This window comes from Hemiscyllium ocellatum, chromosome 2 (genome assembly GCF_020745735.1).
Source record: "Hemiscyllium ocellatum isolate sHemOce1 chromosome 2, sHemOce1.pat.X.cur, whole genome shotgun sequence".
Classification (NCBI taxonomy): domain Eukaryota; kingdom Metazoa; phylum Chordata; class Chondrichthyes; order Orectolobiformes; family Hemiscylliidae; genus Hemiscyllium; species Hemiscyllium ocellatum.
Genome location: NC_083402.1, coordinates 127,936,427 through 127,953,139, shown reverse-complemented (window position 1 = coordinate 127,953,139; position 16,713 = coordinate 127,936,427). Strand labels below are relative to the sequence as shown.

Genomic DNA, 16,713 nt, shown 5'->3' with positions numbered 1-16,713 from the left:
GAAGAGAGCCTGCAGTTTCCTATACTTAAAGATGATGGAGAAGGCAACCTTCATCTTCAGCAGTTATGTCACACAATTTAATGAGCTAGCCTCCCCACCCAACAAGATTGGGAAACAGTAAGGTTATGGGCAGAACTTTCATTGTCAGGGGAATGATGATGCACCTTCAAGCTGAAACGCAAGGCTGATGACAGATCTGCCACCATGGTCAGGGCTTTGTCTCCAACAGCATCGTTGTACCTAATGCAGCAATGCTTATATTCACTCACTTGACAGAAGGATCAGACATGAGTAATATGGTACTGAAAAATTCAAAAGATGCTTCTTACAACTCCATATAAATGGCAACCATGTGCACTTCAGCATCAGATCTGATGTTAAGTTATTTAATTATGAACACTTTCATCAATATGTCATGGTTGGATCAGCCCCTGTCCAGATAGAGTTTGACATCTGGTCACATGCTATGATACAGTAATGATGTTATGAGTACATCTATAGATTTAGATTACATTAGATTCCCTACAGTGTGGAAACAGGTCCTTCAACCCAAAACGTCGCCGAAGAGCAGCCCGCCCAGACCCATCACCCACAGACTAATGCGCCTAACACTATGGGCAATTTAGAATGGCCAATCCACCTGACCTGCATATCTTTGGACTGTGGTAGAAAACCAGAACACCTAAAGGAAACACATACAGACACAGGGAGAATGCACAAACTCCACACAGATAGTCATCTGAGGCTGAAATTGAACCCAGGTCCCCAGCACTGTGAAGCTGCAGTGCTAACCACTGAGCCACCATGCTACCCTTTCCAGTCATACTGTATATGAACTGAAACATCACACAATGTATCCCTTTCTCTAAAGATTAAAAAAATACCAAACAGGTTTACATGGGCACCTGTTGTCAATTTAGTGATCATATGTATAGGTAAACACAGAGCTAACAAGATTAATAATTCAAGCTTCATTATAAAGCTTTGGAGATTTGGAAACAAGGCCATTTCTGTACCCTAATGGAGAGGTACATGCTGTGCTTAGTTGCTGTTGGTTGAGAAATTGGTGGTCTTTCTGCTTGTTGTCATCACACAATAACACTGCAGAATCATTCATTGTTAGAGTTTTCATCTTCACTCTCTTGATGCATGATTATAGCACCATACATTGGCTTGAGCTGATTTCTGTTCTTTCACAATGTAAAACCACGCTCAGTAATGACTGCATGGTCTGAGATGATTGCATATTTGAGAAACCTTTGCTGGTGTCCAAGTATTTGAACTTGAATTTCAGACTCAGTTCCAGTAGTTCGTTACATATTCATTGGAAAAAAGAAGGAAGAGAGGGGATCTAATTGAGGTGTACACCTGATGAAGGAGCGTCGCTCCAAAAGCTAGTGTGCTTCCAATTAAACCTGTTGGACTATAACCTGGTGTTGTGCGATTTTTAACTAAGATAATGAGAGGCATAGATAGAGTTGATAGCCAGAGACTTTTTTCCCAGGGCAGAAATTGTTAAAACAAGGAGTCATAGTTTTAAGCTGTTTGGCGGAAAGTATAGAGGGGATGTCAGAGGCGGATTTTTTATGCAGAGAGTTGTGGGAGCATGGAATGCATTGCCAGCAGCAATTGTGGAAGCGAGATCATTGGGGATATTTAAGAGACTGCTGGACATGCATATGGTCACAGAAATTTGAGGGTTCATACATTAGGTTTGCCTTACATGTGGATCAATGGTCGGAACAACATCGTGGGCTGAAGGGCCTGTTCTGTGCTGTACTGTTTATGTTCTATATTCACTGATTATGTATCCCTTCATTCTCCCCCATCCTTGAAGCTGAATGTCCTGTGTCTTAGAATTGTTCAGCAACTGGAGATGATGGACAAGTTTTTCACACCTGAATAGGAACTGTTATTCCTTCTCCATTGGTGTTACCCAAAAATGCAGCAATGCAATGTAAAAACACTGCTTTTCCACTCTACATTTTATGACCAGTGAATTGATAGTCTTGCAGAGAGTATGCAATGCACTATCAGAGTGAGGATAGGGGAATGACAATATGAAATGGGTCACTCCTCACATTGTGTAATGCTTACCTTGTCAAGCGCAGTCTTTGTCAGACACTACCTTTGGTGAGACAATGAATAATCCGAGAATAGTGGTTACTGTATCAGTGTTGGCTGCAGCACTCATGGTACTATCAATGCCGCAAGGATGTAATCTTCCCCACACACCATCAAGAAGTCTGTTGTTATTTTCATCTGAGGAACTTCGAGAACATTGTGTGGGCGTAAAGTTTTCCTTCACTGATTGTGTTGAGGCACACCAAATGTAAAATGAATATCCTGATTCATCTCTGCTTGTACACTGATTCATGCAGAAGACATGAATTTGCATATAATAACTTCGTGTTCCTGACATAAAATGGTCATGGTACCATGGCATAATGCTTTCAATATTAGGACTTGAAAATCACTAGCCATGATATACCAAGTTTGCTTATGTATGCCTAAAATGATTCAATCTTCCTGGTATTTTGTTCAATGCTATCAGGCCATCTTTGGCTAACTCAGCTCTTGGTAACTGCTTATCTTCTGGCACTTGTAGATTTTAACAGTCAACACTGGCTCTGGGCAAAATGCAACAGATCTGTCCGAAGAATATCTTCAACTCCATAGTTGCCAGAATCTATGTGTAGATCAAGAGGAGTATATTAACCTGCATGAACTGGGAACCTGCTCAGAGGGTCAGATGGAATTTTAAACAAGTTTTAGTAGCTTATGAACTATTTCATCATTAAATGCCTTGCTGGAGAAGCAGGTGGGAAACCATATGATGTTCAATAGCAGAGTTAATGTCTCACAACATCTACTCAGAGGCAAGTGTAAAAACCTTGCTCAGCAACCAAGTGCTGAACCAATCTAAGGCACAGACATGCAGCCTCAATGACATGGGAGAATGAAGCGATACACAATCAGTGAGCAAGCAGAAAATATGGGTAGATCACTTGCGCAGGCGACTGGGTTTTGTAACCAAAAGCAATAGGTTTCTCGGCTCAAATCAGTCACTGCTAAGGCCTTTACACAATACATCACATCATGAATCACGATTTCCTGGAGTTCACAGTGTTGTAACAAGCAAATTTTCTTTTTTGACAGAGTCTGCTTGAAAGAATCAAAGATGTATTGATGATTATGTTGCCATACATCATGCACATCATTCAGTAAATTTTGCAGTGAAGATAACTTGCCACGTGTTGGACAATATGGTGGGAAGTTGAAAAATCTGATGCAATGTTGCAGATCTCCTTTATCATGCTGAGTTGACATTTGCTTAACATCCTCAAATTATCTACACCAGGAGAGGTTCCCTGGGCTAAATATCTGGATGCAAACTTGCTAATCATGGTAACATTTATCTGATACATTTTGTTGTACCAATCCATGTTGTTATATCACTACCATCAGCCAGTGAATAATAGGGTCATGCTCTGCCTTTTTCGCAACCCATAATCATAGTATCAGTAGCTGTGAAAATATACTCAGGTACGTCTTTAAGAATCAATCCATTTGTTACTGGAATAGCCAAAATGGCAACCATCCAAACAATGTTTGTAATGATGTGATCGCCTGGGATCCTTTTACGAAAATGGGTAGACATCTAGCCGTCCTTTACATCTAACTTGGAGAAGAACATCGCTTTGAAATCTTTAGGATATAATTCTTCTAGCATCAATATTTAATGTGGATACTGTATAAGTAAAGTTGAGGTGTCTTAGACACTGGCATAATCTTACGTGCGATCTTTATACTGTGTGCGGTGGAACCATATAAATCAGTATGGTAGCCAACTTTTCAAATGATTCCATTTCACCCCACCTTATTCAGTTCCACCTCAAGATTCTCTTCAATGTGAGCATCACTTACTTGAAGGAACAATAAATAAGGCATCATCCCTGAACTGCAATATTGCACCATTCATAAAATTGCTAATGATGTCAAAGCACTGGGTAGATTTGTTTGAGAGTGTTGATGAATTCTTTTCTGCTACACCTAGTCTGTTCTCCCAGAGTGGGTGTGTTTTGAAACTGAACTATTGTGATGTTTTGGAGTATATAGCAGGTAGAAGATTTCAGGAAGCCAGCATCAGCTCACACATTGGCACAGCAGTGTGATTCTGACAATGCACAACTGGTGATGTTATACTCTGGGAGACAATCTCTTGTAGGTTGTACCATGAACTATCAGTATGCTACGTTTCATGACTTTCAGGATGTGCAGTGGTAATACAATGATACCACTTGCTGTGTTACTTCTAGCTTTCAGGATGTGCCACTGATCTATTCAGCACACCTGATATAAATGATCATAAAAGCTTCTCATCACCTTATATTAACAACATGGTGTGAGGTTAACAATATGAAAAACTTAGACATCTTCCAAACTTTATTGTTCACTCAGTCAACTGTACACTTTCCTTTCGTGTTGATGGTTATGCTCTTAATACTTTGCTTGCTGCCAGCATCATGATACTGCATTGACCTCTTGTCACTTGCATTTGTCTTGCGGTCTGGCTTGGATTTTCAAGCCAGATTTCCTGCACACACACACATACCAATTATCTTTCGGTGCAAATGTGAAGAAAAGCTGAATAGCTTTTGGGTAGTTGCAACAAAACACATCTTGTTAGTTTGGCGTGCTTTACCAACCATAGCAATAGTGTTGGCTGCCCCAAAAGCGTGTAATCCTTGCTGGAATAGATCTTGAATTATTGATAGCCAAAGTTCATGCTTGCATGCATCTTCAAGTAATGCATTAATGAATGGCTGTTAGTTTTTTCCTTGCCAAGAAGACAAGTCCTAAAGACTTTAATTAATGCAGAGGTGATCATTGATGAGTATCTCAAAGTTCTTTTTCTGAAAAGTCAAGCTCATTGCTTTTGTCACATCTTTTGAAAAACCCATCAAAAGACTCTGGGGTTACTGTTTCAATGACGAGTTGGGGGTGTGTTAAAAAATCCTTACCCCAAATTGGTGTTCAAGTACATCCAGATCTTTTCTGTATCTTGCTGATCTTCCACAAGAGGAATGCATATATTAAGTCAGTAAAGTCCTTTCTTGCACTTGTGAGTAAGTAAAATTTTCAGAGATCTCTTCTTTAGGTCATTTCTTTCTTCATCGGAAAAATAAAATGGCATATTTTATTTGAATTTCAGTAATTCATTAATGGTATCAATGACAAAGAGTGCAGTATATGGTTTTAAAAATTGCTTTTGCCTGATTTATTTCTGTTCCACTTGAATTTTCACTGTTGCTGCACCATCTTGATTTTTGGTCACTTTCGACTATTCGTTCAAAGTATAACCAAAGACTTCCCTCTGCATTGGTGCGAGCTGAAGCCAGAATAATGATGTCAATGAATCTCTGTATGCAGTTGAGTTGGGCAATGTCAAAAAAAAACACTGTGGTTTATTGTTTGAATAGCTGAATTTCTTTCAGGAGAGCTTAATGCTTTTTCCATAAGTAGCAGACTGTCAGTTCATTCTTTTTTTTTCAAAAAAGATAGACTGAGTATCTAGATTGGCAGAACTTCTATTTTAACCAGAAAAATGTAGCTCTGCTTTTTAGTTGATAAATTTACAGATCTCTACTCAGAAATCTATGCTAAGTCCAGGACTGCCATCTAGCTGATGTTCAACAATATTTCCAAGTGTCTACCACTAAGAACCTGGATTCTTTTATAAATGGCCATGATTTCTTATAATGATCTGCCATCATGATGTGTGCTTTGCCTTCAGCTAGGCAATTGCACCTGATGCAGAAGTGCTGATGTTAGGTCCTGTGACATAAAACCTGAATGCAATATTAAAACTATCAACAGATGCTGATTAGTTTCTGTTAGATACATTTGCTACAGTCAAAGACACTTCAGTTCAGGGCTCACATTGAACTATTCAGTCACCAGTAGTAACACACTTCCATCAATATGTCATTCTTTTAGCAACACCAGTTAAGATGGAGTCTGACAGCATGTGATCTGAAGATTAAAAGATAAGACACAGTGATCATATCTTGAGCATATTCCTTCGAGGAATGCAGTATACTTGCTGAGAACATAATACAACAATGACTGTCACACCAACAGCCCTGGGAGTTTCTTCTCTTAATCCAGATACCATAAAGAGTCAAATATCAGGAATACCAAGCAATACAAATAAATACAAACAATTATATTTATGGGACAAGAGTTTTCAAGCAGTGTGTGCTCTCACCGTACTCTGTTAAAATATGGATTCAGAGGAAACAACAGAAGTGAATCATCGGAAATTCATAGGTTCATTCATCTTGTTCTCTTTACATAAATATTCTCTAACAATTGATTTTGAGTAAATCAAAATTTATAGAAATATTAAATATTCAGTATTTATTTTTAATAAATATAGCATACTTTATACACTACATAAATACAATTGATTATCTGCTACACAAATACTGCGCAGTGGCTTTACCACTTAGCTGCAGAACATTAAGCCTTTCAGCCAGTAATGTGGCACAATCCTTACATTGATTACTGACTGCAATTCACCTCCCTGTGCTAATTCAGATCAATTCTCCAGTGATCTTAATGTCCAATAACAATCATGGGTTGTACCACGTGGTGAATTAATTTAGGGGAGTTTGTTGCCAAATTAGCCATTCCAGGAAATCGCCATGCTTTATTTTGGTTGACTATTGTCACAATCCATCCAACCCCACCTTATCCTTAACACATCCACAGAGGCAATTGTAACATCTCAGAGATTACTGACTTAAGACAGACACAGGGTCAACCTGGAAATGCTCAGCTAGAAGTTTAAGGGAGTAGGAATCCTAATCCTAGTCCTAATTATTTGAGGTGGGAGGATATAAACCCCCAGATTTCATTTCAATTTTCTTCCCAGCTGCATGGATTGCAACATGTGCAGTCATGTAGCTTAGAGGGAATGTTGATCAGACACCTAGTGACATAATTCTTATCAGTCAATAATAAGTAAGAAATAACAGAGCATGCTAAAGCTATTAAAGTCCCCAGCAGAGTTTGCTATATTTTCCTCTGTGTAGTACAAAGTTAAATTTTGTTGTTCCCTCCCTGAGAACTCACCTGGCCACTTCAGACCACTAGCCTGTCCCAAGATTCTCCATTTCATCCTTATTAGACTGGAGAACTCACCCTTCCACCTCAACACCATCACACTCAAGATCTTCCTCCCTCAAAGAGGAAACTCAAGACTTCCTCCTAAATCCTATTCAAGTGCTCCTAATACATTTTCTTATTATTTATACATTCACAAGATGAGGACATTCTGGCTAAGCCAGTAGTTGTTGTCCATCCCTAATTGCCCAAACGGCAGAGCCACATTTCGCTGGGTCTGGAGCCACAAATATGCCAGACCAGGTCGCAATGGCAGTTTCCTTCCATGAAGGTCATTAGTGAACCAAATGGGTTTCCCCAACATTTGGCAATGGATTATTTTCTATGAATCCAAATTCCACCATTAGCCATGGTGGGATTTGAACCAAAGTCCCAGAACATCATCTGACTCTTTGGATTAACAGTTCAGCAATAACACCACTAGGCTGTCTCCTCCTTTCCCCTCTTGAACACCCCCAGCACCTTGTCAATATCTGTCTGCCCAAAATATGACACATGTGATTTGTCCTGGAACATCTTCTCCACTGCCTTACCTGACCATAGAAATACATGTAGATCCACTTCCACTGCTTGACCACAAGACAAGACCCTCCAATTAGCACCCCCCGACTCTGTTACTTGCAAGCATTTCCTGGAAGTGGCAGCTGCATTCAAACCATTCTCTGATTGCTAACTATTGGAGTTAGACACATTAAACACATGGTTTAAACTCCAGTGGGTTTAGCTGGACACTGGCAGGAGTCTATCTGAAACCTATACCCAACTAATGTCATATGAACAAGGTTGATAATGGACAGCTTGTTTCATAGGGTCTGGGAGCCATAGGATGTACAGCACAGAAACAGATCCTTTGGTCCAACTCATCCATACAGGCTAGATATCCCAGCCTAATCTAGTCCCATTTTGCCAGCACTTGTCCCATATCCCTCTAAACCCTTCCTATTCATATACCCTTTTAAATTTTGGAAAATTGTACCAGCCTCCACTGCTTCTTCTGGCAGCCCATTCCATACAGGCTCAATAAAAGTTACTCTTACGTCCCTTTTATATCTTTCCCTTCTAGTTCTGGACTCCCACACCCCAGGGAAAAATACCTTGTCCCTTATGATTTTATAAACCTCTATAAGGTCACTCCTCAGCCTCCAAAGCTTCGGGAAAAACATATGCTCCTACTGCTTATCGTGCATTACCAGCTAGCACCAACTTCTATTGTTATTTTTCAGCACGCGTAAAACAATACTGCCTTTTGAAACATGAAGGACATCTCCATTTGGCAGGGAATATAATTATGGTATCAATACTTTAGGCATAATTGATAAATTACAAATTAATAAATTGGCAGATTACTTCACATTACTAAATAAGATCTAATCACTTTATTTCAGATTACTCTGGCAATATCTTTCAAGTTAAAATGGTTGCAACCATTTCCCCAATATTGATGCAAAATAAAAAGCTCAAGGTTAATAAATATCAAAAGTACCTGCAAGGTCTTCCTTGAAAAAAAACTGCAAGATTAGTTCAACTTTTCTCAACTCTTGCATGTTAAAAGAATGTATAAGAATTCTAGTTTGTCACATTCCTAGCTCATTACTCAATGCTGAGTATAGTATTAATCTGAATTATGTCATGCACTTCATTCCTCATTCCAAATGAAAGGGGCAGAGACTAGGTCACCAAATTGCAGAAGCTATAATTTCATGACCTGAGGTGGACGGCAGGGAAGAAATCATAAATTGGAATTTGTTAGTAACGGGGCTATAAATAAGTCATTGGATTGTCACAGAGTGTAAAGATTAATAGGGCATTACTTATACATACAAGTTCAAACTAGATGATCACATCTCCTTGTGACTTTCATTGGAGCAATGTATGATTGATCATTCTAGTCACTCAAATTATTGCATTTTTGTAATCATTGGAAGACCTCCATGGGGAGGCAATTCCTGAGAAAATGTATCCCAGTCTTTAGTCACAAAGACTTCACAGCAGTATCTCATAACAAGGCGAAGGGTAAATCTTTTGTGTTTGTCAAACTTTGAGGTATTGTATCCTGCCTGCTGCTAGCAAATCTTAGAAAATTTCAGGCTGCATGTTCACGATTTGCTGCCTTTTAATTTGAATGGATTTCCAATGGACAGTAAGACAGGTGTCTCAGTGTTAATGCATACTTGAAAGATTTGTAGTAATTACTTTCATGTGCACTGCGAATCTTGCAAGAAATATATTATTCTAATGCTGTAAGGCACTTTGCAATGGAAATGAAGCAAATATATGAAAGAACTGCAAGAAATTAAGACAAAGCCTAGAATTTTAAAATAAAATCAACCACCTTTACAATTCTCTACAAAATCAAAGGAAGCAATTAACTTGATTTTGCTGCATTAGCAATGGAACAAATTAACTGTACTTAGCATCTTAACAGCCAATAAGAAATTAACGGAGTAAAGCTGCAAAGTAATTTAGTGAACTGTAGAGTAAATTGAGACCATTTTCCTTTCCATACAACTCCTCAACAATCATTCTAAGTTGAAACCAGGCAGGGCTATAACTATTTCATATCACAGCAAGGATCAACACAGGGAAGCCACTTTTCAAGACTGAACTACAATCAGGTCCCTGGGCACAGTGACCTTGCCTAACATCACACATTAATTTTGAGATATTTGCTGTTTAAATTACTGTATCGGTTGGCCAGAAGTAAGTTTAGCAACAAAGTCATTCTTCTGTACTTTTTAAATGAAATCACAAACTTAACAAAAGTTGCAGAAAACCTCTTTTACAAATCTATCTGAAATGAATCACTTTCCTTAAATAAAGATAGCTTTTCTATCTATTTGCAGATGAATTATGAACAAGAAATTTCATTTCAAAGTTCAGTAAAAGCAAACAATTGGAATCAAATATATGATGGAAAAAGGAAAAAGGAAAAACATTTGATGCAAACTTAGAATATTTGAAATGATACCTTAATCAATAACTCTCATACCCTAAATGTGTGCCTTGTCACAGCTGAAAAGTTTATTGTGTATTTGTTGTGCATAAATTTTCTGCACAGCATGAACTCCTTTTGTTTTAAATGAAATACAGCCTGATACTCCTCATCAGTTCCACATCTCTCAGGGCAGTTGCACTACAACATGGATCCTTAAGATGGAGATGGCCCATTAATGCCAGGTGCAGTTTGATTTCTCACTATATCGTTAGTTTTAATGTCTGAATTTCAATACTAAAATACAAGGGATTATTTTTACTTTCCTGAATCAGTCACAGCAGTCCAAAAATGACCAATCCTTTCACAGCTTGTTGTAGAAAAATCAATGTCTTACCCTTAAAATATTTATATCAGACATGCTACGTGACATCTGTGAGAATTCAAATGTCAGAAGAAAACTGACAAAATTGCAACAAATCTGTAAATATGTACCATCAAGTCCCTCATTAATCACACAATAGAATTTCCTGAGAGCATGGTGGAACAAGCTCTCCTCAGCTCTCCCTTACACACAGTATAGACAGTGTACAGTGTTATTCTTCAACAGTGAAGAAATTACATGACAGAAATGGGATCCTGAGATATCTTTGCCTGCAGGTGCTGTCAAATATAGTTTTCACCCATGCACACCCAGCCCTGCAGAGCCACATCAATTGCCTGTCATCCAGGCATAGTGACGCGTCAATGTGCAAGTATGTATGGAGTGATTTGCATGATGTTTAATGAAACAAAAATACTGTAAAGTTGTCTTTTGCATGTTGATCATTGAGATACACATTAGTATTGGGAAAGAAAATTTGTTAACTCTTCATGCACAGAAGAATGCAAGAATTATTTTTTTGAATTTTCTTCCTTAGAAAATGCTTTATTTTTGCAAGAATAAAGGGGTAAATCCATGGTCTTCTGTTGCTAATGGGGTACCACACTTGAACTGAAAGAAGTTGTTGAAGGTTCAACACAAAGCTGCTGTTGGGAACTAATCACCCACCAATCCTTCACTAGAGTAATCGGTTGTCAATTTGACAGAATATCATTTGGCAATTCTACCACTTGTTAAATGAAAGCTGAATGTCAAATTCGGCTGACAGTCCGTCCAAAATGCTGCCACATTCACCAATGTAATTAACTCAAGGTCCTAATTGATAGTTCAAAGTAATGATATAAGAAGTGAAGAGTAGTGCAAAGTTCTCTCTGTGTCTCAGCCAACATTCCTCTTCAAAAAGGTCACCAGACATTGATTAACAAGCCATTCCTCATACTCTATATGGGATATTTACCATGTTGTCTACATAACAATAGTCACTGCATTCCAGAAATGATGTATTGTATGTGTCGCTCTTAGTTATTTCAGGGCATATTATTATTCAGTTCTATTGTAAAGATTCACTAATCCCAACATTGCACATAATGCAAAATCTAATTAAGCAGTTTCTGCATTGTGTGCCTTTTTTTGAATATTCAGTGCATTAAAGGCAAAGTTAAATAAATTACATTAAACAGTTCAAGTACTAACAAAAAAATCTATTCAGCTCAAATGATGCATGTGTTTATCCTCTATGAGCCTTATTACTCAAATTCACCTATCCTATCTCCCTCTCTCTCTCTCATGTTTATTTAGCTTCTCCTGAAATGCATTGGCAGAATTCACCTCAACCATTCCCTCAAGGTACTGGGTCCATTTTCTCACCACTGTCTGGATGTAATTTCTTCCTATTTTTCTACTGGATATATGATGATTAGTTTTGGACTCACCACACATGGAAACACCTTTGCTGTATCCACCCTACAAAACCATTTCAAAACTTTGAAGTTCTCAACTGTGTCACCACACAGTCTTCTCTTTTCTAGAGAAAGAATGGCCAAACCTGTTCGATCTTTGCAGCTTGCATGACTCACCATGTGCCAATCCCAACCTTATACAAGTGTAGATGTTCTGTTAGTATCTGACCTCTGGCTGTGAGTGTCAAATAAGAGAGGGGGCTTGATCAGTGCTATGCTGTTGCTGTCTCTTTATCCCCTGCAATGGCTGAGCAGGTGGCCACTCTTGGGAGCCTGAAAGCAAAGAAGATAAATCAGCAATGTGGTGGAAGGAGAAAGCAGGGGATGAATGGAAAACAAGAAGTCCATGGTTACACTTTATGCCAGAGATCACAATGTGGACAAAGTAGGAGTGAAGAAGTCTCATAGGAACATACCATTATCTTCCATATTCTCACTGACTTTGGATGCCATAGGCTCTGTTGCAGATGTGGTGAACGATCTTCTCTCTATGACTCAAGAGATGCAGGTCTCCTTGTCCACTGCTATTAGGTGCTACCTTGAGGGATAGAAATTGTCAGCAGGTTTGTAACACTGGGTGGAATCTTACTGTTGGGGAGGTGGTCATGGTGTCTCTCTATGGGAAGGCCCTTGTGCCACAAGCCAATGAGGCGATGGCAATCCTATTGGTAGGCACTCCCTTGGAACCAAGATTGTGGAGTCACAAAACTCACCCATAAAGAGAGGCACCTCTAGTGCTCAGCAGCACCACTAAGAAGTCATGGCTGCTGTAGGAAATGCACCCCTTGGAATCCCAGGATCACAGCAACCCAGCCACAGGTGAGTAATGTGGCAGGTGATTTTACAAATGGTGGGGGGCGGGGCAGGGTGGCACGGAAGCAAAGGCAAGTTTCTCAGCAGCAAGGGCAGGCACTGGCTCTGAGTGGTCCCCCTTTCTCAATGTCCTGTCCTTGAATCAAGCTGGGAGAGAAACTGCCTGCATGGTTTCAGCTGCCATGGACGCTACACGTTGACACAGCACATGCACCTCAGTTAGTCCCAATTTGGGAAAGTGGTGACTAGGTGGTCATTGAAGAGCCTCAACAGGTGGCAGGATGAGGAGGTCAAACATGGGCCATCCCACCAAAAACTTTGTTCTGACTGAGGCAGGAACCAGAAGGGAGGTGGGATGTGGGTATCCCTCTATCACACCCAAGTGTCTTTTTCACTGCCAAGCTCACCATTAATCAAAGCAGAGGATTCTGCCTGCCACAGTGGAATGGCTAGAGATGCAGTGAGAGTTGGACATAGATTGGCACTCTTGGAATGTACGTGACAGTGTTGCACATGTGGATGAAGTGGAGTACCTGAATGTTAAGCACAAATCCTGAGCATTAGGCAACATTAAGCAAAATGGGTGACTGATGAGGTCGGTGTTGCATTAAGCAGTGCAAGAGGTTCTTGGTGCAGTGATGACAAGTGAAGATGCATTGACTGACCTTGACGGGTCTGTCGTTGATGTCATTACTGCTGATACAGCTGTGGATAATAAATTTCTGTCTCTGTACTTCCAATTTCTTGGATTTGGAGTGTGCATTCCTTGACTGGTGCAAAACCACTGTCCTTTACTGGGTTTACACATATGTGCCCACTTACCCAGAAACAGACACCTTTCAGGCAGGAGTCGAAAGCAGAAATTCTCAGATTGTCTGTAAAGCCCCTGTTGGTGCCCAGGCTTTCACCCAGTTAATTCAGCAAAGGACAGGAATGAAAATGCGGACTGCGCTGCTCTGTGTAACTCAGTTCCACATTCAGCCATGGGGCACTGTCTGTTTTTATATTAAGTTTGTAGAAATCCAGACTTTAACCATATTCTTGATCCAAGTATAAAATTCTTGGCAAACTGGTTACATATTGATTGCAGTTCTCTTCTACATACTTTTTAAACCACAATTTCTTTTTCCTCATTGGACTGTAAAGGAGGGGAAAAAAGGATACCCTTAACGATTTCCTAAATACAGGCAGATTTCTCAATGCTGACGGCTGGATAGCAATCTTGACACCTTTACAGGTAAGTAAACCTAACATTGATATATTTGGCCTCACTATTGTAACTAATTTCTATCAAGGCTTGCCATGTGTTCCTTTTATTTTGTCTAGTTAAATCCCAGTCTCCCTTCACTTTCTCACAAGTTGGTAATGTCTAGGTATAGATTAAACGATATGACTTCACTGACACAACCTTGCCAATCTCTTAGCCACTCAGAAAAAACAAACAATCAGAAAAGGTAATAGATTGGAGAAGGAAGACAGTTTCGCTTTAGCAAACATTAATTAATGAATTGTATTTCGCTATTTCTCTTCCTGCCAAAGACAGATGAACAATGCTTGCAGCCTGCTTCAAACGTCGGCTAATATTACGCTAACAAAGCTCTCTAGGGGAAAGCTGTCGGCACCAACTCTGTACAACATTATTAGCTTCCGTGCAAAAAAATTAAAGGGTGGGGTTAGACTGAGTAACTTGACATTGCAGCAACAACAACCTGCACTTATTTAGTGCCTTTTACGCAGAAGAATGTTCCAAGTCACTTCACAAGAGCACAGCACTTTCCTCCCGCAGCGTGTCAGTTATGCAGTTACCAGACGTTAGCTCTCCAGAGGATGGAAAGGATGCAATGAAAGACTCCGGGAGTAGCAACTATCATATTAAAACAAATTGAAAGCAATAAATTGTTCAACAATCTCAACAGTGATGCCACCGATAGCAAAACAGTTAAACTTTTTTTGTAAAGTATCATTAATTAACTATTAAGCTTATACAAAGTTTGTTGTTTTCGTATTATTCAAATATATTTGGCATTAAGCCACCTTGAAAACATTCAAGGGCAGGGTCCAGTCTTTTCGAAAACATCAAAACCCAGCACAACAAATGATTAAATGAAAACAAGAGTCAATCTGCTGTTACTTTGGCAAATACCTCAGTAAGTATTTGTAGGCTATGCTGTTGTATGTATGGAATGTGCTGTTTTATGTGAGATGTACTGTTATTCAACAATCCGATTCTGCCTTCCTCACTCTCCCCAAAAATCACAAAACCCATGTATCCCTTAAAATAAAATACGTTCACCGGGAAAAGCATTTGCACTTCTCTAAACTATCAACAGATGCCAGTTGCTTAGTAACAATTGCATTTTAAAAGGTATAATAGAAAACCTGCTCTCATTTATGGAACAGTACCAATGCTAAATAAATAATTCTTCTACGCATAAAGCTGGTTCCAAACTCCAGGAACTAAACGATACAATAAAATAAAAAGTCCCCTGAAGACAACTGAACTCAGGAATTAAATTAAAATAGGAAAATAATACTGTGATTTAATTTACCATCGCAACACAGAGCAGGATCGGAAGAAATGTAGTAGTTGCTGTCCAATGACATGGGTCCATGACTGGAGATGCTCTGGCGTCCCTGCTCTCTGGAGTCAATTGCACACTGTTCCACTATGCACTGTCACAGAAGGTTCTGCTCACACACTACGGCTCTGTCTCTCTGCTCCCATCAGCAACACTCACGCTTCCTGAACAACGGACTGCACGCTTCTCTCAACTTGGAAATTCAGGCACAGCGGCTGCCCAATCAGGTTTTACCTTATCAGACATGCAAATAAAGGAAAGAGGGGCGGTGAAGGGAGGGGGGAAATTCCTGAGCTGGAGGCAGCGTGTGTGTGTGTACAGTCCGATTGACTAACAGACCGTCAGTGAGCACGAGGCACAATAACTGCTGCCGCAGCTATAGTAACCTTTGCCCCATAGGGTCCTCTCTCAACTGCACTGCCCCTCGTTTGAACATGACAAGACTCTTGAGTGACTTCAGTCATCAATCAGACATGCCAGCTGCTCCAGAGGTATTGCTGACACCCAGGTAGTGGGCAGCCTGTGTATATTTCTGTTATGCCATGTTCTAACACTAGGGAAAATAATAGAAAGCTGTTAAAATCAATCTTGCCTGACAGTCCGAGCTCCTGCTGTGTTTAAGCAGTTTTTTTTCCTCCAGCCCTTCAGCAACGCATTTGTATTAACCAAAGAAGCTCATTAGCCACTACTAAGATTAAAGTGATTGTTAGCAGCAGATTTGACTGCTCTAAATGTTCTAATGATACAAGTTGTCCATTTCACAGTCTTTCATAACTTTCACCAAGTTGATGTGTATTTTATTACCAATGACCAGCTGAAGACAAGTTTGTAGTTGCTGATTTTAACTGCTCAGAACTTTCCTCGGTGAGATGGTGCTAATGCACTGCAACTCGGAGGATCAAACGAGTTATAAATGAATGTGAAATTTGGTCTGATCATTGTTTCACATTGGCATTTGTATCAGAACAGTTAGCTCGTTTTTGTTGCATCTTAAATTCAAACCTATCTAAATAATAATATTCACTGCTAAACACTGCAGACTTCTTTTCACAGATTAACCTAATAAACACAACTAATTTAAATGTAGCAAAAAGTTAAGAATTTGAAGTTGCATTTTTGTTTCACACACTTTTATTAATGGAGACACACAGACATACTTCTCATAGTTTTAAAAGATGTGCATTTCTCCAATGCTCATTTTCTGACTGAATGGCAGAATTATGAGGGAAACAATAGAATCATATTTTCCATATGCTGGATTTGTATTTCAAAAGAAGGTTCAAAATATATTTTCTATTTAATTTCCTGATTGTGGTCACACTTGCATTTGTACATTAACAATGTTGTTTGCATTTT

The 16,713-nt window shown here is 39.4% G+C and overlaps 1 protein-coding gene across 1 annotated transcript in view; it reads right to left on the bottom strand.

Annotated features, from left to right (window-relative positions):
- LOC132825016 (ADAMTS-like protein 1) overlaps window positions 1–15,392 on the bottom strand; it is a 280,127-nt gene extending 264,735 nt beyond the window's left edge. The window contains exon 1 of the mRNA XM_060840015.1: window positions 15,328–15,392. Coding sequence (XP_060695998.1) covers window positions 15,328–15,390 — 63 coding nt within the window. The 5' untranslated portion in view covers window positions 15,391–15,392. The remainder of the gene's footprint in view (window positions 1–15,327) is intronic.
- Window positions 15,393–16,713: the final 1,321 nt, after the last annotated feature.